General features: G+C 36.7%; 2 protein-coding genes and 1 long non-coding RNA gene across 3 annotated transcripts in view; 1 reads left to right on the top strand and 2 right to left on the bottom strand.

Moving 5' to 3' along the window:
- LOC100181729 (regulator of nonsense transcripts 1) overlaps positions 1–14,880 on the bottom strand; it is a gene marked incomplete in the record, with an annotated part of 20,198 nt that extends 5,318 nt beyond the window's left edge. The window contains 21 exon segments of the mRNA XM_009861097.3: positions 2,037–2,179; positions 2,609–2,765; positions 3,188–3,305; positions 3,700–3,784; positions 4,109–4,237; positions 4,796–4,939; positions 5,328–5,442; positions 5,829–5,993; positions 6,374–6,495; positions 6,794–6,953; positions 8,494–8,602; positions 8,967–9,056; positions 10,010–10,182; positions 10,725–10,798; positions 11,029–11,167; positions 11,619–11,660; positions 12,088–12,255; positions 12,488–12,577; positions 13,278–13,447; positions 13,904–14,008; positions 14,762–14,880. Of these exon segments, the coding sequence (XP_009859399.1) occupies positions 2,037–2,179; positions 2,609–2,765; positions 3,188–3,305; positions 3,700–3,784; positions 4,109–4,237; positions 4,796–4,939; positions 5,328–5,442; positions 5,829–5,993; positions 6,374–6,495; positions 6,794–6,953; positions 8,494–8,602; positions 8,967–9,056; positions 10,010–10,182; positions 10,725–10,798; positions 11,029–11,167; positions 11,619–11,660; positions 12,088–12,255; positions 12,488–12,577; positions 13,278–13,447; positions 13,904–14,008; positions 14,762–14,857 (2,594 nt within the window).
- Positions 5,450–19,212, top strand: LOC108949708. Its single transcript, XR_001974851.2, has 2 exons — positions 5,450–5,665; positions 19,153–19,212. It is a non-coding gene; the product is annotated as an uncharacterized LOC108949708 (long non-coding RNA).
- On the bottom strand, positions 17,020–21,497 carry LOC100186487 (mitochondrial import inner membrane translocase subunit TIM44). Its single transcript, XM_002124896.4, has 8 exons — positions 21,288–21,497; positions 20,527–20,784; positions 20,163–20,340; positions 19,740–19,886; positions 19,259–19,351; positions 18,605–18,780; positions 17,692–17,892; positions 17,020–17,182 (listed from the first exon to the last, which is right to left on the bottom strand). Exons 1-8 carry the CDS (start codon positions 21,408–21,410, stop codon positions 17,063–17,065), a joined length of 1,296 nt encoding a protein of 431 aa, XP_002124932.1. The 5' UTR covers positions 21,411–21,497; the 3' UTR covers positions 17,020–17,062.
- Positions 21,498–21,587: the final 90 nt, after the last annotated feature.

Genomic DNA, 21,587 nt, shown 5'->3' with positions numbered 1-21,587 from the left:
GTATGAAACAGAACATCCGTGTTATAACGACTGTCGTTGCCCCGCCATGCGAGGATAAACAAGTTACATACGTGGTATCGTTGTAAGCGGGCACGAGGTGTATGAAACAGAACACCCTGTGTTATAACGACTGTCATTGCCCCGCCATGCGAGGATAAATAAGTTACATACGTTGTAAATTGTAAGCGGGCACGAGGTGTATGAAACAGAACACCCGTGTTATAACAGTAGTACCTTGTAAGCTGGCACGAGGTGTATGAAACAGAACACCCGTGTTATAACAATTACCCAAACCATTATAACATCACCACATAGACCAGCGAACCTCATTATTCTCATTCACAACGACAACTTTACTTGATGTGGTCCCGATGTCTATACCAAGTGTATACGTCATTTCACAAGTTTGTTTGCATCTGAAATCATTGATCCGAAACGATGATGGCGTCAGAACATTATAACATTTCTATCTAGAAACTTAAAATTGGTTAAATACCGAAGTCCCCTGTTAGAAATGTGTACTTTATATAAAAACGAATAATTTAGTATTAAAATTCATAAAACACCGACTCTGAACAAATATGTGTTTAATAATTATAAATGACGTAGCTCTGACGTAGCCATTTTCCGTGACTTTAAAATAGTATAAAATTTCTATTTTGAGCCAAGTTTTTCGCAACAGGGTATTCACCCGGGAAAGTTGGACAAAGAATTAAACGTCCGAAAAACGATTTGGAAATTTACCAAAAACGTTAAGTTAGAAGACAAATTAAATTATGGCCGAAATTGTGGGCGTGGAACATCGCTTGTTGTCGCTACATCTTCAAAGCAACCGAGGAAGAAGTTTAAGAAGGTTTTGGATGAAGAAACTTATACTGAGGTTTGTGGTTTTCTTGAGTTTGTTAAATTTAGGGTAAAATCTGGGGTGACATAATGCAGTTACACTCATAGTTGTCAAACATAGGGAACCTCATTGATTAATGTGGTGAATGCAATATACTTTGGCTCTGCTTGTTTGTATAGACACCTAACAGCAGGGTAAAATCTGGGTGACATTGTTAAAATACAGTTACACTCATAGTTGTCAAACATAGGGAACCTCATTGATTAATGTGGTGAATGCAATATACTTTGGCTCTGCTTGTTTGTATAGACACCTAACAGCAGGGTAAAATCTGGGTGACATTGTTAAAATACAGTTACACTCATAGTTGTCAAACATAGGGAACCTCATTGATTAATGTGGTGAATGCAATATACTTTGGCTCTGCTTGTTTGTATAGACACCTAACAGCAGGGTAAAATCTGGGTGACATTGTTAAAATGCAGTTACACCCATAGTTGTCAAACATAGGGAACCTCATTGATTAATGTGGTGAATGCAATATACTTTGGCTCTGATTGTTTGTATAGACACCTAACAGCAGGGTAAAATCTGGGGTGACATTGTTAAAATGCAGTTACACTCATATTTGTCAAACATAGGGAACCTCATTGATTAATGTGGTAAATGCAATGTACTTTGAGCTAACAGCAGGGTCAAAGATGTTTTTAATGTAAAACTGGGGTGCCAAAACATATATCACCCCTTTAATATGACGTTATAAAAACCTTCTGTCTTAAAATCAAACATTTGTAACCCAATAAACCCCTAACATGATTTCAGTACAACATGCTGTACCAAACAGCATAACTCCTCCCTGGCAGCACAATCCAACGGCAGTATCCCACTATGCCACAATCCCCACTAACAACTATCCCACTATGCCACAATCCCCACTATGCCACAATCCCCACTAACAACTATCCCACTATGCCACAATCCCCACTAACAACTAACCCACTATGCCACAATCCCCACTAACAACTAACCCACTATGCCACAATCCCCACTAACAACTAACCCACTATGCCACAATCCCCACTAACAACTAACCCACTATGCCACAATCCCCACTAACAACTAACCCACTATGCCACAATCCCCACTAACAACTATCCCACTATGCCACAATCCCCACTAACAACTATCCCACCTTGCCCTTGTAAGCGCCACATTCAGCCTTCGTGGATCGTTCAGGAACCCGATGCCTTGATGCTCATTTGCCCTCACACATGAGAGGATGATGAAGTCCTTCTCACGACCTTGGAACGCATCCACACTGGCAATCTCAACCTCCTGGTGTATAAAGTAAAGTCATGTATGGTGAATCAACAGCAGTCGTTATAACACAGTGGTCTGTTTTATACATCTCTTGGAATATTAAGTTACAATGAGGTAATGTGGTAAGGTGCACAGGGAGTCATAAGACAGTTGTTATAATAACACAAGTGTTTTGTTTCATACACCTCGTGCCTGCTTACAATTACCACGTATGTAACTTATTTATCCTAGCATGGCGGGGCAACAACAGTCGTTATAACACGAGTGTTCTGTTTCATACACCTCGTGCCTGCTTACAATTACCACGTATGTAACTTATTTATCCTAGCGTGGCGGGGCAACAACAGTCGTTATAACACGGCTGCTCTGTTTCATACACCTCGTGCCCGCTTACAAGTTAGTCAATCTAAACCCCTGACTAATACACATAAACCTACAACCCACCATATACAGTTTAGAATGGAGGGAACCCGAATATTGCATGTATTGCACCAAGTAAGACCTCTGGCCTTCATATGGAGTTATAATCCCTATCTGCTCAGGTTTGATGCCGGATTTAAGAAACTTAGTTGTGATTCGTTCAACAACTGCGGCTTCAGTTCTGTGTAGAAAAATATAAACTTTTATTCAAATACCTTCGGTGGAATATGTTATATAAAGAATCCAGCAGTATGGCTTAGTGGTTGGGTGCTTGCTTTATAACTTGAGGTTCATGCATATGTATGTGTTCATGGGCAAGACACCTGACGGACATTGCTTCAACCCAGTGGTCACAAATTGTAGCGCCCTGGGTGTTGGAGTAATGGGGCAACTTGGGCCTAAATCATAATTCTCACGGCTTTCCACACTACAGGAACTCACACATATAGAATAAAATGAATGGAAACATCTATCCCTAAACCCCCTAAAGCCAACTAAAAACAATTTTAAAAAGCAGTAAGGTATTGGGAATAAAGGCAACTAAATCTAAGGTCCTGTTATGAAGTATAGTACTTCATCTCATAGAAACAACAAACAACCCACCTGTTTAGATACGAAGTACCAGAACTTGCAATCTCTTCCTGTCCTGATGTTTTGTAGAAAAACATTGGTTTATCGGGGGATGGCCAAACAAAACTCAGGTTCTTCCTCATTCTTTCACCTGTGGTGCAAATACAATGAATATAGGATATATAGGCGACAAACCTGGGGTGGCAGGTTTCCCCTGGAAATTTTCTACACTGTATTAATCAGTAAACATTACAACCAGTAAGTTAGACTTGTTTCACATGAATGTGTGTCTAACTATCCCTGCCTCCCCTGTGTTCTACAAGCTTCACCTATGTATACCAATATATCACATAATAACTAACTTATGCTGTTTGTTAATTAAACAGGTATACGCAAACAAAATGCAGCCTTTATTCCCCATGTATTATTGTGTTAAAATAAACGAATACGTAACGAATACATGGCCAACGAAGATGAGATATTGATGTGCATAAATATTTGGTTGACCGAGTTACTTTCATATTTATCATGTATCAGAATCTTACCTGCAGTGACCCCATTCTGTAGAGATCCTTCATAGAATATATTGGATGGGAAAGCAGATAAAGCTGGGTGCATACGGTATTGTACCTGTAACGTAGATGTATGGAGAATGAATTAAAAACAAACAATTTGACCCCACGGGCTCTAGGCAGCAATTAATTGTTAAATGGGGTATCGTCTCATATACCTCATGCCCGCCTAAGAATTGTATGTAACTTTGTAGATAAGAATTTTTTATTTTTTTTATTTGGTATGACTAACAACCTAAAAAATGACTACTGGGTTGGAACAACTGCCGTGTTTTTCTCAGATTTTTCTGGTCTAAAGTCGAGCGCTTCAACCACTGATCACAAATGGTACCTTAGTTGTATTAAAACACTTAATAAATTTGAATTTCCAGCCATAAATTACCTGCAATCTGATTGGCCGAATCCCGAGCACCACCAGCCTCTCGAACAGTGATTGGGCGAGCCCTGCATTGGCTGCTTTCTTACACATAACCACGGGTCCCAACTGACAATGGTCTCCTACTAAGATCAACTGGAAGAAAAAAATACAAGGTTTAGTGGAAAAAGTAATTCTATTCTATATGGGTGAGGTCCTACAGTGAGGCATGCCATGGGACCTGGGATTTAGGCCAGAGTTGTCCCATTACCCCAACACTGTATATGCACGTTCTATTCTATATGAGGTCCTACAGTGAGACATGTCATGGGACCTGGGATTTAGGCCAGAGTTGGCCCATTACCCCAACACTGTATATGCACATTCTATATGGGTGGGGTCCTAAGTGAGGCATGGGGACTTCTCACTTAGCTTGAGTACGCCATTAATTTAACAGCTTCAGGGCTGAAACATACACTTATTATATGACCAAATGCTGTCCTTGTACAAAAGGGAAAAATTAAGTGTAAACTTAAGTTTGGAAAAGTTAAATTCTGCGAATATTATATAGTTGGCACTTCGGAAAAAATGAAAATGTCACCAACTAAATGTAATTATTAGAACATTCAGTAACACAGGTGAACCAGGTCACTACAACCTGACTAACTAGGCAACTTTGATCAACTATTACAACAATATAAATGCAGTACTAACCTGCTGTGCTCCAAGCACAACTGGCACCATGCACTCAGGTTCAGTTGCTTGCGTGCTTTCATCTATCAGTATGGAACGGAACCGGAACCTTACAAGGCGTGGATCACCAGCTCCAACACAAGTAGAACATATCACGTCAGCATGCTGGGGATTGTGATATCATAAATATGTTAAGTGATGTCATAAATATGTTTAGTGATGTCATCAGTAGCAATGTTGCATCCAAGATCATTTTTATTAGAATAACTAGACTTCTCATTTTCGTGTGCGAAAATGACAATGATAAGAAAAAGGCAATTGAGAGTTTGCAGTAAAGGAAAAAGGCTGTGTCGGTAATTACCCATAGAGTGCAGCATGCCATGAGAGCTTAGATTTACGCCAAAGTTGGCCCATATTCATATATAACTTTACAAGTGTCAAGCGTTGAATCTGGCATCTTTTAGTTCTGATGCAGGTTCCCAACCACCGAGTCACAGCGCCGAACCATCGAAATTGTATGATAACAAAGTTATTGATATGAACAACAACCAACCTGTAGCAATTCCCGTTCAGCATTTCTCTTAAGGGCTCGGTATCTCTTCTCATCATTAGAGGATAATTCACCCGTCTCGTCCTTCAGTTGTTGTAGCTTCTGCAGCTCTGGTAAGCTGTGTTTGTAATTAATTATAACCTTGTATATATAACAATAGCTGTATCATGTTTCTAATGGCAGTATTGTGTTCAAGTGATAAATAGGAAACTATGTGTTTAGATGTATTATTATTCTGCACAATTATTGAAAAAGCAGAATTTGGTAGTATCTACATGAAAGAGTGTCTATACAAACAAGCAGAGCCAAAGTATATTGCATTCACCACATTAATCAATGAGGTTCTCTGTTTGACAACTATGAGTGCATTTTTACAATGTCAACCGAGATTTTAGTCAAATAAAAACTTAACGCCTTTATTGGACATCATCATATTACAACGTTACTTTTGTGACATCACAATAATACTTTATTGCATCACAATAACATTATGACATCACCTACCTCTCCATGCTTCTGACTTGATTATGCAGAGATAGAAACGAAACATTAGAATCGATCGCTTCCCTGCTCTTCGCGCACAACCTGACCACCTTTAACCCAGTTCGATGGATCTTCTCAGTAAGTTGGTCTACTGCTATGTTACTTGGAGCACATACAAGAACCTGTCTGTTTGGGGGATAGGGGATAAAACCATTGGGTGGTGGGTTCAAACCTCAACCAGGACAACAAAACAGATTTTTTTTATTTGGGTATTTTGTGTTTGAAATATTTCTTCTATTTTAATCGCGTCGTCTGTCGGCATTTTAACGCTTGAATCTTAAAAGGGAATGAAACCCAACAGGTCAAAAAATAAGAAAAATTGTTTTTAAACTCAGCAGAAAAAAGGGGTAGTTTGTCAAACTGTTAATGAGTAAGATACTAGAGCAAGGCATGCCATGAGACCTAGAATTTAAGCCAGAGCTGGACCATTACTCCAAGCCTGTGGTATTTTGTAATAAGAATTAATTGTAACTTTTATTTAGAGTTGAAATTTATATTAAACTTACCTTTGTCCACATGATTTAACAAGATGGTAAACAATAGTGGCGCTGGTTACAGTTTTGCCGGTGCCAGGAGGTCCTTGGATTAAACATAAAGGTCTTTGAAGCACCGTCTTCACAGCATATACCTGGGATGTGAGGAAAGTTAAGTACAGGTTCAATGCTCGATGCTGCTACCATTGTGGGTGCATGTGTCCTTGGGCAAGACATTTAATGACAATTGCGCCAACCCAGTGGTCACTAATGGGTTGTTTAAATTGTCAGCCATACAATATAAAAAATGTCACTATTGTGGTAACTTGCCTAAGGGTACGAGGCATATGAAACAGAACACCCATGTTATAACGACTGCCGTTGACCCGCCATGCGAGGATAAATAAGTCACATTAATTCAGACAATTATTTCAAACAACAATGCAACCTCACCTGTGAATGGTTGAGCTCTGGTAATCCTGGAGCTGAAAACCTTTTTGGAAGATTCGTTTTCAATGTTTGTTCTTCAGCTTCGTGGCCAAGCAGTCTATGGTAGATGTAGGTGGATACGGATGCCTCATCTACCGCAAATGTCTTCATAGCACTCTGCATTCTGTGAGGTGGGTAGGGATGCACATTACAGAATAATTAGGTATTCTAGGATATCCTAGAATACTTTATTTCGAATCTAGAATTCCGAATCTAGAATTTCGAATCTTTTTATATTTATAGGAAAAAATAATTTTACCCACATAAGTCAGTTTATTGACTCTTTCATACCCGCCTTGTTGGAACATGAGTTGTAAAATGATCAAAAATTGTACTATTGGGTAGTTTTTGCGTCATGAAACGTATAGCAGGTTATGAAAAGACGTTACGAAACGTTTACTCTTGAAAGTCCCACAAACACAAAAATATTTTTTTTCAAAATTAATAAGTTTCAAAAATTGTTAATATAGTATATGAGATGACGTGTAATTACGTCATTAAACAGAATACCGAATCCCGTAATTCCGCGGTTCCCAAAGTGGGCGCCGCGGCGCACTAGTGCGCCGACGCAACTCGTCAAGTGCGCCGTGAAAATTTGCAGAAACATTTCCAATTTAGCATGGTCGAGATAATTGATTTGTATTAATATTTTATTGCAATATAAATTGTTGTTTTATATAAAAATCCAACGTGTTTGTTCAATAATAAAATTTAAAAAGTTTGTTTTCGCATTTCTATCTGTACAGTAGATTTGTATATTACGTAACAATGCCAATTATTTCTTTCGGTTTGCAATAATCATGTCCAGACTGTGGTACACAACACTTTTCATATGCTTAAGTTTCATATGCTTAAACGAGCCTAATCTTAAAATACACGATAAAACTGTAAAAATGCGTTTTTATTTCTAAGACCTTTGGCTAAGTGCGCCGCAAACATTTTGAATAGCTCAAGTGGCGCCGGGTGAAAAAAAAGTTTGGGAACCACTGCCGTAATTAGATTCGAATACAAAAGGATTCGAATCTCACGGATTCGAAATTCTGTAATGTGCATCCCTAGAGGTGGGACAATATAAATTAACAATAGTATGGTTGGTTGGTGTAAACCAGTGGTTCCCAGACTTTATTTACTCGCGTACCACTCTTGGTCCATGCAGCCGTCTCGTGCCACTTACATACTAGCTTGTCAATGTTAAACAAAAAAGTCGACTGATTATTTATGTAATTTTTTGCGGGAATTCTTAACACAAACTTGACACTGCCTACCTCAAAGTTGCGCTAAAAAATATCATTTGCAACCGTTTGGTGTAAACATAATGAGTTGTTTGCGTACCACTTCGGAGACCAGTGGTACCACAGTTTGGGAACCACTGGTGTAAACTAAGGGCAACTAAAGATGTATAAAGAGAAAAGGCGCCAAACCTGGGGTGGTAAGGTGGGCACGCCGACCCTGGAACTTTGCATTAAACAATTAAGTTTCAGGGTTTTTATCTAGCCATCCCTAACTCCAATACATTTATTAAAATTGTGCAACATTGTAAGTAAGTACAGTAAGTATCTTCATATCTTAGCTTAGATGGAATAAGGAAAAGTTTTGCAACAATCTTAATATAATGCACACCGATATGCAAGAAAATATGAATACTACACAGAAACAAATCTAACCTGTCAAATGAGGTTGATTTCCATACAAAGTCAACGTGGAAATTCCCTGTTTTATCAAGGGGAACCCCCACAGATGATCTCAGTTCAATAGCTATTTCATCGCTCGAGTCTTAATGAGGTCAAGTTAAGGTCAAATAATTTACGTGGTGGAAAATTACAGTAATGTTTATATGTTTTATTTACATTTAGTACTTAAAGGCCAAGTGTCTTAAAAAGACCAAGTTAAGAACAAACCAGTTTAAATGGGTAATAACAATGTTTTAACCAAAATTAGTTTGTTATTTGTAATACTAACTGCATTTTAGTAATAGTCCCCCGGATTTTGTAGCATACAATGTACATGTATACTACAAAATCACAAGCATTAGAAATTTTAAAATTAATTTATATTTAACAGTAAGTCAGATGGTGGGAATTACAATAGTAAGTCACACATATGTGTTAAGTTATGGTTCATCTCAGATAAAGGATACTGTCAGGCACTTTAACCACATGCCCCTTCCCTTCCCACAGTGTTCCCAGATGTCGCAAGCTTATCTCATCTCCCTTCATTAGTTTCATGTCTGAAAATAAACGGGGAACACTGATAAAAAATGTTCATATGAGCAACCAGTTTAAACCGCCTAAAACGATTTTTGTCATGAGTGGCTAGTTTAACCTGTCTGAAACCAGTTTCTGTTATGGGTAGCTAGTTTAAGCTGCCTGAAACCGGTTTCTGCTTTGGGCAAAGATAACAACAGTAACCACTATCATGTTAATACAAAAACATAGATAAAATGAGACATTGATTAATTCTTCCTTATTTGAATATAGCCAATAATAAACAAACGGCTTAGGGCAGAACAGAAATATCTTTATTAAATAAATGACTATTTGGAATTGGGAGTTTCAATAGGTGTTTGGGGTAATTGGCCAACTCTGCACTAAATCCCAGGTCCCATGGCGTGCTTCACTGTAGGACCTCACCCATATAAAATAGAATGTGCATATACAATGTTGGGGTAATGAGCCAACTCTGACCTAAATCCCAGGTCCCATGGCGTGCCTTCACTGTAGGACCTCACCCATATAAAATAGAATGTGCATATACAATGTTGGGGTAATGAGCCAACTCTGACTAAATCCCAGGTCCCATGGCGTGCCTCACTGTAGGACTTTACCCATATAGAATAGAATGTGCATATATACAATGTTGGGGTAATGTGCCAATTCTGCACTAAATCCCAGGTCCCATGGCGTGCCTCACTGTAGGACTTTACCCATATAGAATAGAATGTGCATATAATACAATGTTGGGGTAATGTGCCAATTCTGCACTAAATCCCAGGTCCCATGGCGTGCCTCACTGTAGGACTTTACCCATATAAGAATCCTGCATATAGACAATGTTGGGGTAATGTGCCAATAAAATGCACTCCAATTCATGCCCATGGCATGCCACTCCATAAGACCTCACTCATATAGAATAAACTAGGGTATAAATTAATGATTCCAATTTAATTTAAATATAATTCACCTGTATCCGTCTTCGGAAGCTGAAAATGGGCCAACCTTTTCTTATTGAGCCCGATATCCCATCTTATAGTTACGTTGGCTTGCGTTTGGGATTCCTTTAGCCTTCTATCATAGTCAGCTTCCAGCTTAACTAGTGGTCCAAATATGTTCTGGTATTGGTAAGCGTCTTCATACCTATAGTGTAAGTATATATGAAAGGGTATGTTGGGTAGTATTAGTGTTATTGTTAGTTTATCATACTGTATAAGTAAGATGGTGAGGCAAGATATGGGACCGAACACCCAGGATTAAGGACAAAGTGAGTTTATAACTTTAAATTTCTATATATCTATTCTGTATGGGTGATCTTACAGCAACGCCTAGGAACAAAGTCAAAGTTGGTCATATACCCATTCGGCCAACGATACGACTACGAGTAAAACTCCAGAAGTCTGGTCACCACATATGTTAAACAGTAAAAAGGATTCTAATACATAAACCAAGCCTGTCAGGCATAATATGAATCCAAATAAGCTTCATTTCTTATACTCAGTTACCACATACGCTGATCAGCATCAATATTGTTTAACATAGAGCAGCAAACCAGTTATCCTTTGGTTGCCATAAGGGCATTTAACCACAAACAAAACGTTTGAAAGTAAAGCCAATTGTATCATATATACATGGACATCTATGTTTATATTTTAGCTAAACTAACTAAGTTGAACAAAAGCTACCTCAACAACACAGCGTGTGGATCTTCATCAACTCCAGGTTTCTCCAAATCTTCAATGGTTGCATCAACATTTTCCTACAATGGAAACATATTGTGTTTCAATTATGCTTTATAAATGTAAACAGCAGTAAACAAATCCACAATTTCTTGAAACCAGTTTAATTTACATCACAACTTTCAATTTATAATAAATTTCGTACAAATCGGTTGTTTTTAAAGGAATATTTTATAAGGGTGCCTCATTCTTGTTTACACCAAAATAACATATTATAATAAGACATCACTACACCATTATGACATCACACCTTCCACAACTCTTCCAACTTATTGATCTGCTGTGCTGTTATCTGTCGTGCACGTAGTTGTTCTTCCTCTGATGGGATCTTAACCAACCAAGAAAGGAAACAGCGATCCTGGATTAGAGGTTGCCATTGGGATGCATCCCTGGGTGTGATAAATATTGGGTTTAGGAATATGAAAAAACTGGAAGATGAAATCTGACCCTGACCTGGTGCTTATAGAATTGACGATTCTTGTGTAAAGAATACAGTAAGATCTGATGCTACAAAAACAGACAAAAATCAAGTCCAACTAGTTATTAAGCAAGTGGTCAAATTAGAATAATATTGGAGCATTAAGTACAAAGGGATGGGGTACATGGGCTCACTCTTTTAAAACAGGGTTGACATTGTGTGTTTTAGAAACCCCAGTTGAATTTAAATCAGCTTTTACCGTGTTGTTAAGTGTCCATTGCAGTGCAGGAAATTTTGGATTATAGTAAAGTTAAAAAAAAGACAAGTTTACCTGGAATAAAGGTTAATGAAAGCACCTTGAAGTAATAACAACTAATGTATAAAGCACTTTATTTACAGATATAGGTTTAAATTAGACTCACCAGTTCATGTCTTTTAAGCTGGTCTGATTGGCGCATGGTTGCCTGAATAGATGATGGTTTAATTGAACAAAGATATTTTCCATTATGTTATCACACAACTAAACAAAGAGTTTATCAAAACCAACAGAAAAGGATTCAAATACTAATACCGGGGAAATATATGAACTTTATAAGTATAGCTAGTTTTAATAGAACTCCTGGAATTATAACAAATTTGACAACTGTGCATTTTATATGAGTGAAGTCCTATAGATAGGAAGCTGGGATTTAAACCTAAATTGGCCCATTCCCCACGTAACAGGCTATGTCTATTCTATATGGGTGAGGTCCTACATTGGCATACCAAGGGACCTGGGACTTAGGCTAGAGTTGCCCATTACCCCAACATTCTATATGGGTCAGATCCTACTGTGAGGCACATCATAGGAGTAGACTATCTATGCATGCAAATAATCAAAGCAAGCCAAACCTGCATAGGAGAACAACCACTGAATCAGCTTTAGCAGGAATAAACCCAAGTAAGAAGATATTCCTACAACCACAGTTGTAACATTCTAGCATTGAGTCGCCAAGTTGTCCGTCTCTATGTACGGTTACCTCCTTACATTTAGCTCGCACCAAGTGGTTGATGATGTGGCTGTGGTTGTTATATTGGTAATATGGTTAAATATATGGTTCCTAAAGCTTCTATTCTATATGGATGCGGTCCTATATTGAGGCACGCCGTGGGGTCTGGAAACTAGGCCAAAAAGAAAACTAAAAAAATAAATAATTTGATTCGATAAAAACAGATTTTGAAATGACTTTCGTTATTATTTATATTCACTCTCACAAAACAAGATTTAAAAACATCATAACCACACAAGTACCTTCCAGATGTATTTCCTCTTCCATTACAAAACCACTTCTGTGTGGAGTTACACATCACCACGCAGTTGGGGTCATGTATTCCACAATATCTGGGGTGGGGAATACAGTTTAAAATGTGTTAAGGTGGCTGTACACAGTATCCGGCGTGCGTATTAGCATGCGAAGTCGTATGCAAACCCATTACCGAGTTCCGCATGCAGCGAAATCTGGACAAAACAGACAAAACGGACGAATTCCGGATACTGTGTACAGCCACCTTTACAGTTAGGGATGTTCTGAGCCAAGCGCAAACTTTACAATGAAGCTCGGCGCTTGGCGAACCCAAGCTTTTACAACTTCGGCACATTCCTAGTTACAGTATATATAATATAGAAAGCAAAAAAACTGCTAAAAAATATTAAAATAAACGGAAGGATTACATTACAAAACGTAGTTCTTTTATTTCTGCGTTTTAGTTAGTTTAAACTTAGTGAAAAACAATTTTTATGCTTTCTCAGAAATAAGCCTCAAAGAACTTTGTAAAAAAATAAGATAGATTCTTGTTTCTATGACCCTGCCCTATGCGTGGTTAGGGATGTCTCTGGTTGTAAAACATAATTTGTAAGGGGGGCAACTTGTGACTTTTTGTAGACCATCTTACCCCAAGCTGCTACATAGTGGTTTGGGTAAGATGGAGTTGTAACTTGTGAGGATACGTTTATAATCTGTGGGGCAATTTGTGACTTTGTGCCCAATCTTACTCTAATCTACTATACGTTGGGGAGTCGTGAGGATTGTATATAATCTAACCTGCATGCATGTTCAGGAAGATCCCTCGTATAAAATCCATCTTCGTCATCATCTTCCTCGAACCTTAGATCCGCTACTCCTTGTGTTGCGATGTGGATGTTCTCCTGCAATCCTCCCAAGTCATCATCTCGACCAACCAAGCCTTCATCCTCTCCTGCTACATCCTGGGTCTGGGAAACAAAGGTGTTTTATTATGACTCACACAAGAAAATTTTGCCTAAAATTGAAAAACAATAAAATACGTACAAAAGCTACATCCTGTGTGTGGGGGAGTAAAGATTTTTTGTTTTAATTCATAAAATGAGCAAAAACATTAAAATACTAAATGCATACAAGATACAACCAGCTAGTTTCTGTGTCTTGTGAGACAAGAGAATGATATATTAGTCATCTTTTTTTCGACACCTCTTTTTGAACTTTTAAAATGTAAATGCTAGCGAAAAAATTATCAGATAAGGTGGTATCTTGTTTGTGTAAAAATAGCATACAAAAACAAACTTTTTGTTTGTGAAAGAGTAAAAAATAGATTAAAAGAAAGGCTCTTGTTAGCATATCTAATTCTTTAGCTGAATTTCAAAAATATACTTCTACAAATCTACCAATAAATATTAATACGAATCATGTACCTGGCTATTATCCCCAGCATCAAGTTGGCTTTGGCTGTGTTGAGTTTGTGTCTGAGTTTGAGTTTGTGATGGAATAGTGAAGTCAGTGAAGTCATACTCGCTTGCCTGGGAGGTTAATATATGGTAAATTCAAGACAAAATAATTAAAATAACAAATTTTGTTTATCTTCTTAAAATGGAGTACAGCGAAGATCAGTTTAATTGAAACAACGAAATGAAGGGAATTAGCAGTAAAACGATACGTGTTAAAAACACGCTGAAGAGGTAAATTTAGGTTAAAATCAAAACAGATTAAAAAAACATGAGCGAGCGAAAGAAAGCAGCACTAAAAAAACAGTTTTTAAATCGTAAAAGGAGTAATAACTTTAAAAAGGTGTAGTTGCTGAACCCACAATAGACTGTAAATTAACTCATATTGAGTTGCATTTAAATAAAACAAATTAAGATGTAATTGGGAAAGGTGTGTGTGTGAAGAGAAGAGAGACAGCGCTGGCATATGTTAAAGAAAATAGAGTGAACAAACATTGGCATAACATCACTGAAACATAATACCAGCCAACAATTAAAGTTTCCCTCTATACAAATGACCATTGTCTGTGACTTGAATGTATGTATGGGCATTTTAACATTACATCCAACTTTTTGTACCACCATTTTACACAACAAAAGATTGAGTATTCATATAAATAAAAGTAGGAATAAGGAACTAAAATATTAAGCAATTTGAAAAGATAGCTTCTTCCTCTTGCTATTAAGATTTTCAGCAAACATTTACCATTTTTATGTCGACATTTAAAATAAAAACACTGTCTTTGCAGTTATATTACAAGATCTTGAAATGAAATACTATAATAATACCTGCGTGTCTCCCCCTGCAGTTAGTACTCCACTTTCATCGGGATCCAGGAAAGTGAGAGTCTGGGAACTTGGCCCATAAGCATCTACACTACTCATAATTTGATTTAGTAACCAGCCAACTATATGGGATAAAATGTACAAATGTAAATACAAATAACATTAAAGGCAGTGTGAGCATTGGGCATCAATAAAAGTAAATGTCGAATAAAAACCACATTGTGAGTTGTTGATGTTTTATAGAAAGGCAAACAATAACTTGGCAGGTTAAGAAAAACAGAAGTAAATTTCACATTGGTTGTTGTAGTTTAAGTCCAAGCAAACAATAATTTGGCAGTTTTAATAAAAAATATTATCTTTCATTACAAAAACAACATAAAAAATGGCCCGCAGGCGAAATTTTAAACAACATACAATTAAGTTTAAACTCTTTAAAATGATTAGAAAAATAATAACAAAGCTATAACAAACAAATTGTTCAGTTTTCTTTTAGAATGTTTGCTTTTTCTTTGAGTTTTTCCCTGGCATGCTGAATGAAACCAGCCAAGTTATTTGTTTCATTCAATCTATTTTCAAGCTGCTGTAAGTTCTCCAAGGGTGGCTCAGAGTCCATGATATGATATGTTTTACCTTCCATCTTTACTATAATGAATAATGGAGCAGTGTCATCTGGAAATACATTGTAGAAAAGAAACTGCACACGATTATTGCGTAATGTGTGAACCTCTAATCCCATGTACTTATGGTAAAACTCCAACCCCTGAATCTCTAATTCACTTTGTTGTTTTATTTTTTGTCGTTCATTTTCATTTTTCTCTATAATTTCTTGTTTTTTCTTCGAGTTTTCTTCCAGCTGTTCCCGCAACTTACAAATACGCGTTTCAATTTCTTCTTGCCGTTTTTCCATTTCCGCATTCACCACTTTAAGTTCAGCTAAAGTTTTTTCCAACTCCGTGTTTTTCACAAATTTTTCCTCCACCTCTTTCCTGCTCCTCATATAAACATCATGGAGCTCCAGGTATTCCGGCTTCTTCTCAAGAGCTTTGTCCGATGCAGCTTCTAACATACTCTTGTACGTGTCTGCTTGTTTTTTAGACTCATCCTGGATTTCTGCTAACAAGCTTTGAACGTCCATTTTGCTCTAAAGAAAAATCCTAAAACATAAAATCAACAATTAATAAATATACATGTAATATATATATACATAATATTATTTTTACCTAATGTTATGTCAAATTATTTTGTGCGCTGTTTAAAATACTTTAAATGGGCATACATTGTTTTAATGAAATGATTATAAATTTGCATTGCTTTTAATACTCAAACCTTTACATAATATAACACAAACTTATATTTATATTTTTAAATATAATAGCAAAGATTTTAATAATTAAAAGGATGAAGAGAGGGGAATTAGCAGCAAAACCATAGTCGTTGAAAATCCCTACAGTAAAGTGTCAAATAAAAGCTATGCCGCTGAAACTAACCTAACTGCTAAACCCAACATACAATGAACTTACATTAAGTTGTAGTTAATTAAACTAATTATTATGTAATGAGTTGAATCTTTAGTTACGCATATAAATAAAATTATTGGACTGAAAACCATTTTAAAAAGTTATAACATGTTTTAAAAAATCCGATTTACACACTTTTCATATTCGTTATGCGTAGTTTAGCATTTTGAATCTTGCAATATTCTAACGACATGTAACTTTAATTTAACTTTAAAAAAGCTGTAAACATATTATTAGATTTAAAACATTTTTCCGCTTTTAACTAACTTTCCGCAAAATTTCAACATCGTTGTTCAGATACATAAAAATGTTATAAAATGCAAAAAATAGAAGTCCCCATCAAAGTCCATTTTGGTCCCCATAATGTTTTTGTGTAGGTCACGTGTATTCAAAAGATAAACGTTTGTTACATTCGCTGGTAATATTTTTTAAAAAATTATCCAACATACGTATTTATTCTTAGACAAGACAAATTGGCGATCCTTTTGTCAAAATTGTCATCAATGCAAAAAATTCCTTCCAAAACAATCCTGCAAGCAAAGACGGAAGTCGTAACTTCCCACTGCGTTAAAAGACTGTCGTCCCCCCGCCCCCTAGTTCATACAATCAATTCTACTCCAATGAAACCGTAGTTATAAAAGTTCAATGCATTAGTACAGACTAACCTCACTAACGCCTACTGCTTCAAATTCACTGAAAACGTTAGCCCTCATTTTTATTTGCTTTAAATCGACCACAATTAAATGGCAGCGCATCGCTTTTCGTGCATGGTATTTATTAATGCATATCATAACAACATTGGCGAGGCAGACATTGACTGATCGATTATTTTCCACGCGGCTCTTCTGTCCATCTCTTCAACATCTCGACACAAAGCCCAAACATGGAAGACTTTCATTATTTGATCCTGGATAAAAACATACATTCAGTTTCTTAACTTACCAATAATTTATAACAAAAACGTTGTATAGTAGGGTGGAGGAAGATGGGACACCTTTTCATTCCATTTTCACGTCCTATTTGGTAGTAAACAAAGAACATTCAAAGAATTATAAAACTGTATCCTCACGACTCCCATAGACCGATGTTAATTGTTTAAAACACTATCGGATATTTGGATATCATGCGCTAAAGGTGTCCCGTCTTCCACCACAAGACTAACTAAAAACATGACAGCCTATAGGTGTGACTTACATTCTTTACATTTCAGTTTAAAAAATTTTTTAAATAATTTTTTAATAAAAGGTTAAAATTAAATAAATATTGAGATTTAATATTAAGAATGTTAGAGTGTTATATAATAAATATATACTAAGCGTATACAATGAGAGCGCAAAAGTGAGTAAAATTTATGTTAAAGATATCCACATAGTGTAGCTAAACTGTTTGAAACACTACTATATTTAAACAACTTACTGAATCTCCTTCTACAATATCTCCCTTCTTATTCCTAACTACCATAATCTGTTGAGTTTGAAAACTTATTACAAGCACAGGCCCCTGGTCTACTTTTGTAGCCCCAGCAATATCTACATGGTCAAGATCCACCGTGGTGAGCTCGTAACGACAACCTATTTGCTGGGCTTGCTTCACAGGAAACATTAGCTGGTTGTATGGCTGAAAAAGTTTTATAAAATAAATTGAATAAACCTAATCACTCTCAAAGTTACATATGTGGTAACTCATAAGTGGGCACAAGGTGTATGAAATAGAACACTCATGATATATCGAAACAGAACACCCGTTTTATAACGACTGTCGTTGCCTGCCTTGTGAGGATAAATAAGTTACATACGTGGTAACTCGTAAGCTGGCACGGGGTGTATGAAACAGAACACCAGTGTTATAAAGACTGTGTTGGCTCCGCCATGCAAGAATAAATAAGTTACATACGTGGTAACTCGTAAGCTGGCACGAGGTGTATGAAACAGAACACCAGTGTTATAAAGACTGTGTTGGCTCCGCCATGCAAGAATAAATAAGTTACATACGTGGTAACTCGTAAGCAAGCACGAGGTGTATGAAACAGAACTTCCATGTTATAACGACTGTCGTTGCCCCACCATGCGAGGATAAATAAGTTACATATGTGGTAACTCATAAGCTGGCACGAGGTGTATGAAACAGAACACCAGTGTTATAAAGACTGTGTTGGCTCCGCCATGCAAGAATAAATAAGTTACATACATTCCTTGCCACCCTATTATGTGGTATGAATTAAATTAGTTATCATTCATACACGGATCAATAGAATTTATAAGCATACCAATAAACACCTATGTAGATACAGGTTACTTTATGATAATAAACTTCTATACATAGTACTTACCGCTTCACTGCACCAGTCTTTCACAATGTTTTCATTCCCTTGTGAAATGGCTTCCAGTAAGTTTGGAATGATTTCAAATCGACAAAAATCTAGAAATCCTTGTGCCGAAAATTCAGGGTCAATTCGAGCTATTTCTGTCATCACTTTTGAGATGTCTGTTCCTCCAAATAAACTTCCTAGAAACGAAGAAGTGTCAATTTCCTGACAGCAAAAATACCTATATGCATAAACTAAATAACACATAGAATACATGTAATGTAGGGGTGCGGGTGCCTGGGAAGAACTAAATTGTATTTAGCACCCATTTTTATGGGTAAAGAGCTTTTATGATGCTGTTGAGTGTCAATATACACAAACAGAAGTATAGCCTTTGGCATTCACCACGTTAATCAATGAGGTTCCCTATGTTTGACAACTATGAGTGTAGCTGTATTTTGACAATGTCACCCCAGATTTTTTACTGCTGTAAGGTGTCTATACAAACAAGCAGAGTCAAAGTATATTGCATTCGCCATCACCATATTAATCAATGAGGACCTCTTTATGAGGTTACCTATGTTTGACAACTATGAGTGTAGCTGTATTTGAGCAATGTCACTCCAGATTTAGACCAAAGGAAATAAGTGTCTATAAAAAACAACTCCAAGCCCCCACCTGCCACTCCCGATATTTTGTCTGTGATAAAACGCGAACCTCGTATTAAAACATTATCGCTTTCATCAAAACGCATTTTCATTTCAGAAATACCTGTGAAGAATAAAAGAGATATTAATTCCACTTGAACAAAACCACCAATAAAAACATTAGAGAAAGCTGTATACGTTTGTAAATAGCATTATAACCTAATTATTAAACTTAGTTCTTTAAAGTAGAATATTTTTTAGTAAACTCAAACCAATTCTTTTTAATTTTTAAGTAGGAATTTTAATTTTTATATTTAATTATTTATCATTATACAGTAGTTTCAACAGTTAGGAATGAAAAAATGTTATAACTTCTTTTTAACAAATAAAGGTAAAGATACGTATGTACTAATATCTCTACAGGGACAGAAGTACCGCATGTTGAACAAGACTATTAGCACATTAATATCCTTACATATAACCGTAATCCACAGAAACACTATACTGCTTACTTTCTCCAACTTTGCTGGTCTTAAACGACTCCCACTGTTGGTTCCATATTGTATCTTTATGCATCACAATATTCGTAGCTTCTGTGTTGGGCTGGTATTCTCTATCAGGGTCAACCGATAATTCTTGTTTCCGCATCCGTAATACAGCTGTTAAGATGAAGAAAGGTTGTAAGACCTTATGTGACAAACCTAGGGTAGCAAATGGGTAAAAAACTTGTTTATCCTCGTATGGCGGGGCAGTGACAATCGTTTTAACACGGGTGTTCTGTTTCATACACCTCGTGCCCGCTTACAAGTTACCACGTATGTAATTTATTTATCTTGAATGGCGGGACAGTCGTTATAATACAAGTGTTCTGTTTTATACATGTCCAATTCGAGCATCTATTACAGCATAACATGAAACAGACTGTGACAACTTACTTGGTGGTCGATATAAGCTATCAGGAGCAACACCACTGCCTTGAGCAATGTCGCTCAGTCTTGATTGGACTTTTTTCAACGCCTCACTTTCCGAGGCGCGTTTTGCAGCGTCAGAAATCCCTCCAGAAATCCGACTCGCTGCTTTGCCAACTTCTGATGATCCAAGCTCCTCAGCCGTCTGTAAAGACATTTTATATTAATGTTTAAATATTTAGTAAAATCTTGGGTGACATTGTTAAAATGCAGTCACACTCATAGTTATCAAACTTAGCAAGTGTCTTTTCCTGACTTATAAATAAATATTACAATATGATAAATACAGTAGCCTATAGAACATTTAGATTACAAACCAAACACCACAAACCTCGGAAACTTTAGATTTAATTTTCCCGAACGTTTCTTGAAGAACCTCGGTGCTTTGTGTCGTCTCTTTTTCAATTTCTTGAAACTTTTTCCTCGCTTGTTTTAAAGCGTCAGAATCTTCCAATTCCTTTGCTTCTTGTCGAAACTTCTTGATGCTTTCTTTTAACTCAGGGTCTTTATTATATTCCTGTTTAATTGTTTCTATAAAGTTTTCAAGAAAGCCTTTCCTGTTTGAATAATCACGTTTGACTTCGGGATTCTGAAAATAAAAATATTTATTTGTTTAATAAGAGTTAGGTAATGGGCAAATATCCCAGGTCCCATGGCGTGCAACACTGTGGGAACTCACCCATATAGGATAGAACACTCTGGGCATGAGTGATCGGCTATAAAAATCTATATGGCAAGTTTCTAACCTAACATAATTTGCAAAAACTATTTGATTGATGATAAATTCCAACTATGCAAAACAGTCTTAACAGTGCTAGTGAAGAGTCTCCCCCCCCCCCTTATATCCTAACCACTAACCCCTATAACCACTAACCCCTAACCATCAACACCTTACCCCTATTAGGGGACAGTGGTTAGCAAATTTTTGAGAGATTCTTCACTAGCACCGTTTTAACAAAAACATGTTACTGTAGTCTGCAGTATAAGTTGACTGGGACGATGCCAAATCAAATACGAACAATTTTAAAAACGCTAGGTTGTTATATTAACGTTATTAGATGTATTATAGTAACGAAACGATTCTAATCAAACCTTAAAAACATGTTGAACGACTCTGGCGTCCAAAATAGCGTTGTCACTTCTTGCTTCTTTGCCAGCGACCAGCGCACCCCTTCGTAGCGTTGAACTTGTAACCATACGGCAAAGTGAATACATAATTCAGTTTATATTACACTTACAACTATTTTTTAAAGGTATGGCTACGTTATACACCTCATTGCTCGCTAAAATGCTAGTAATTAGGTAAATAACATGTTATTTTTGCAGGATTACTAAACTGATGAAATTGCATGACAACACGCTTTATACCAACCAAAGTACTCCTAAAGTACA

The sequence above is a fragment of the Ciona intestinalis genome, chromosome 8 (genome assembly GCF_000224145.3).
Source record: "Ciona intestinalis chromosome 8, KH, whole genome shotgun sequence".
Taxonomy (NCBI): Eukaryota; Metazoa; Chordata; class Ascidiacea; order Phlebobranchia; family Cionidae; genus Ciona; species Ciona intestinalis.
The sequence above is the reverse complement of the archived record's forward strand: the minus strand, read 5'-3'. Positions and strand labels throughout refer to the sequence as shown.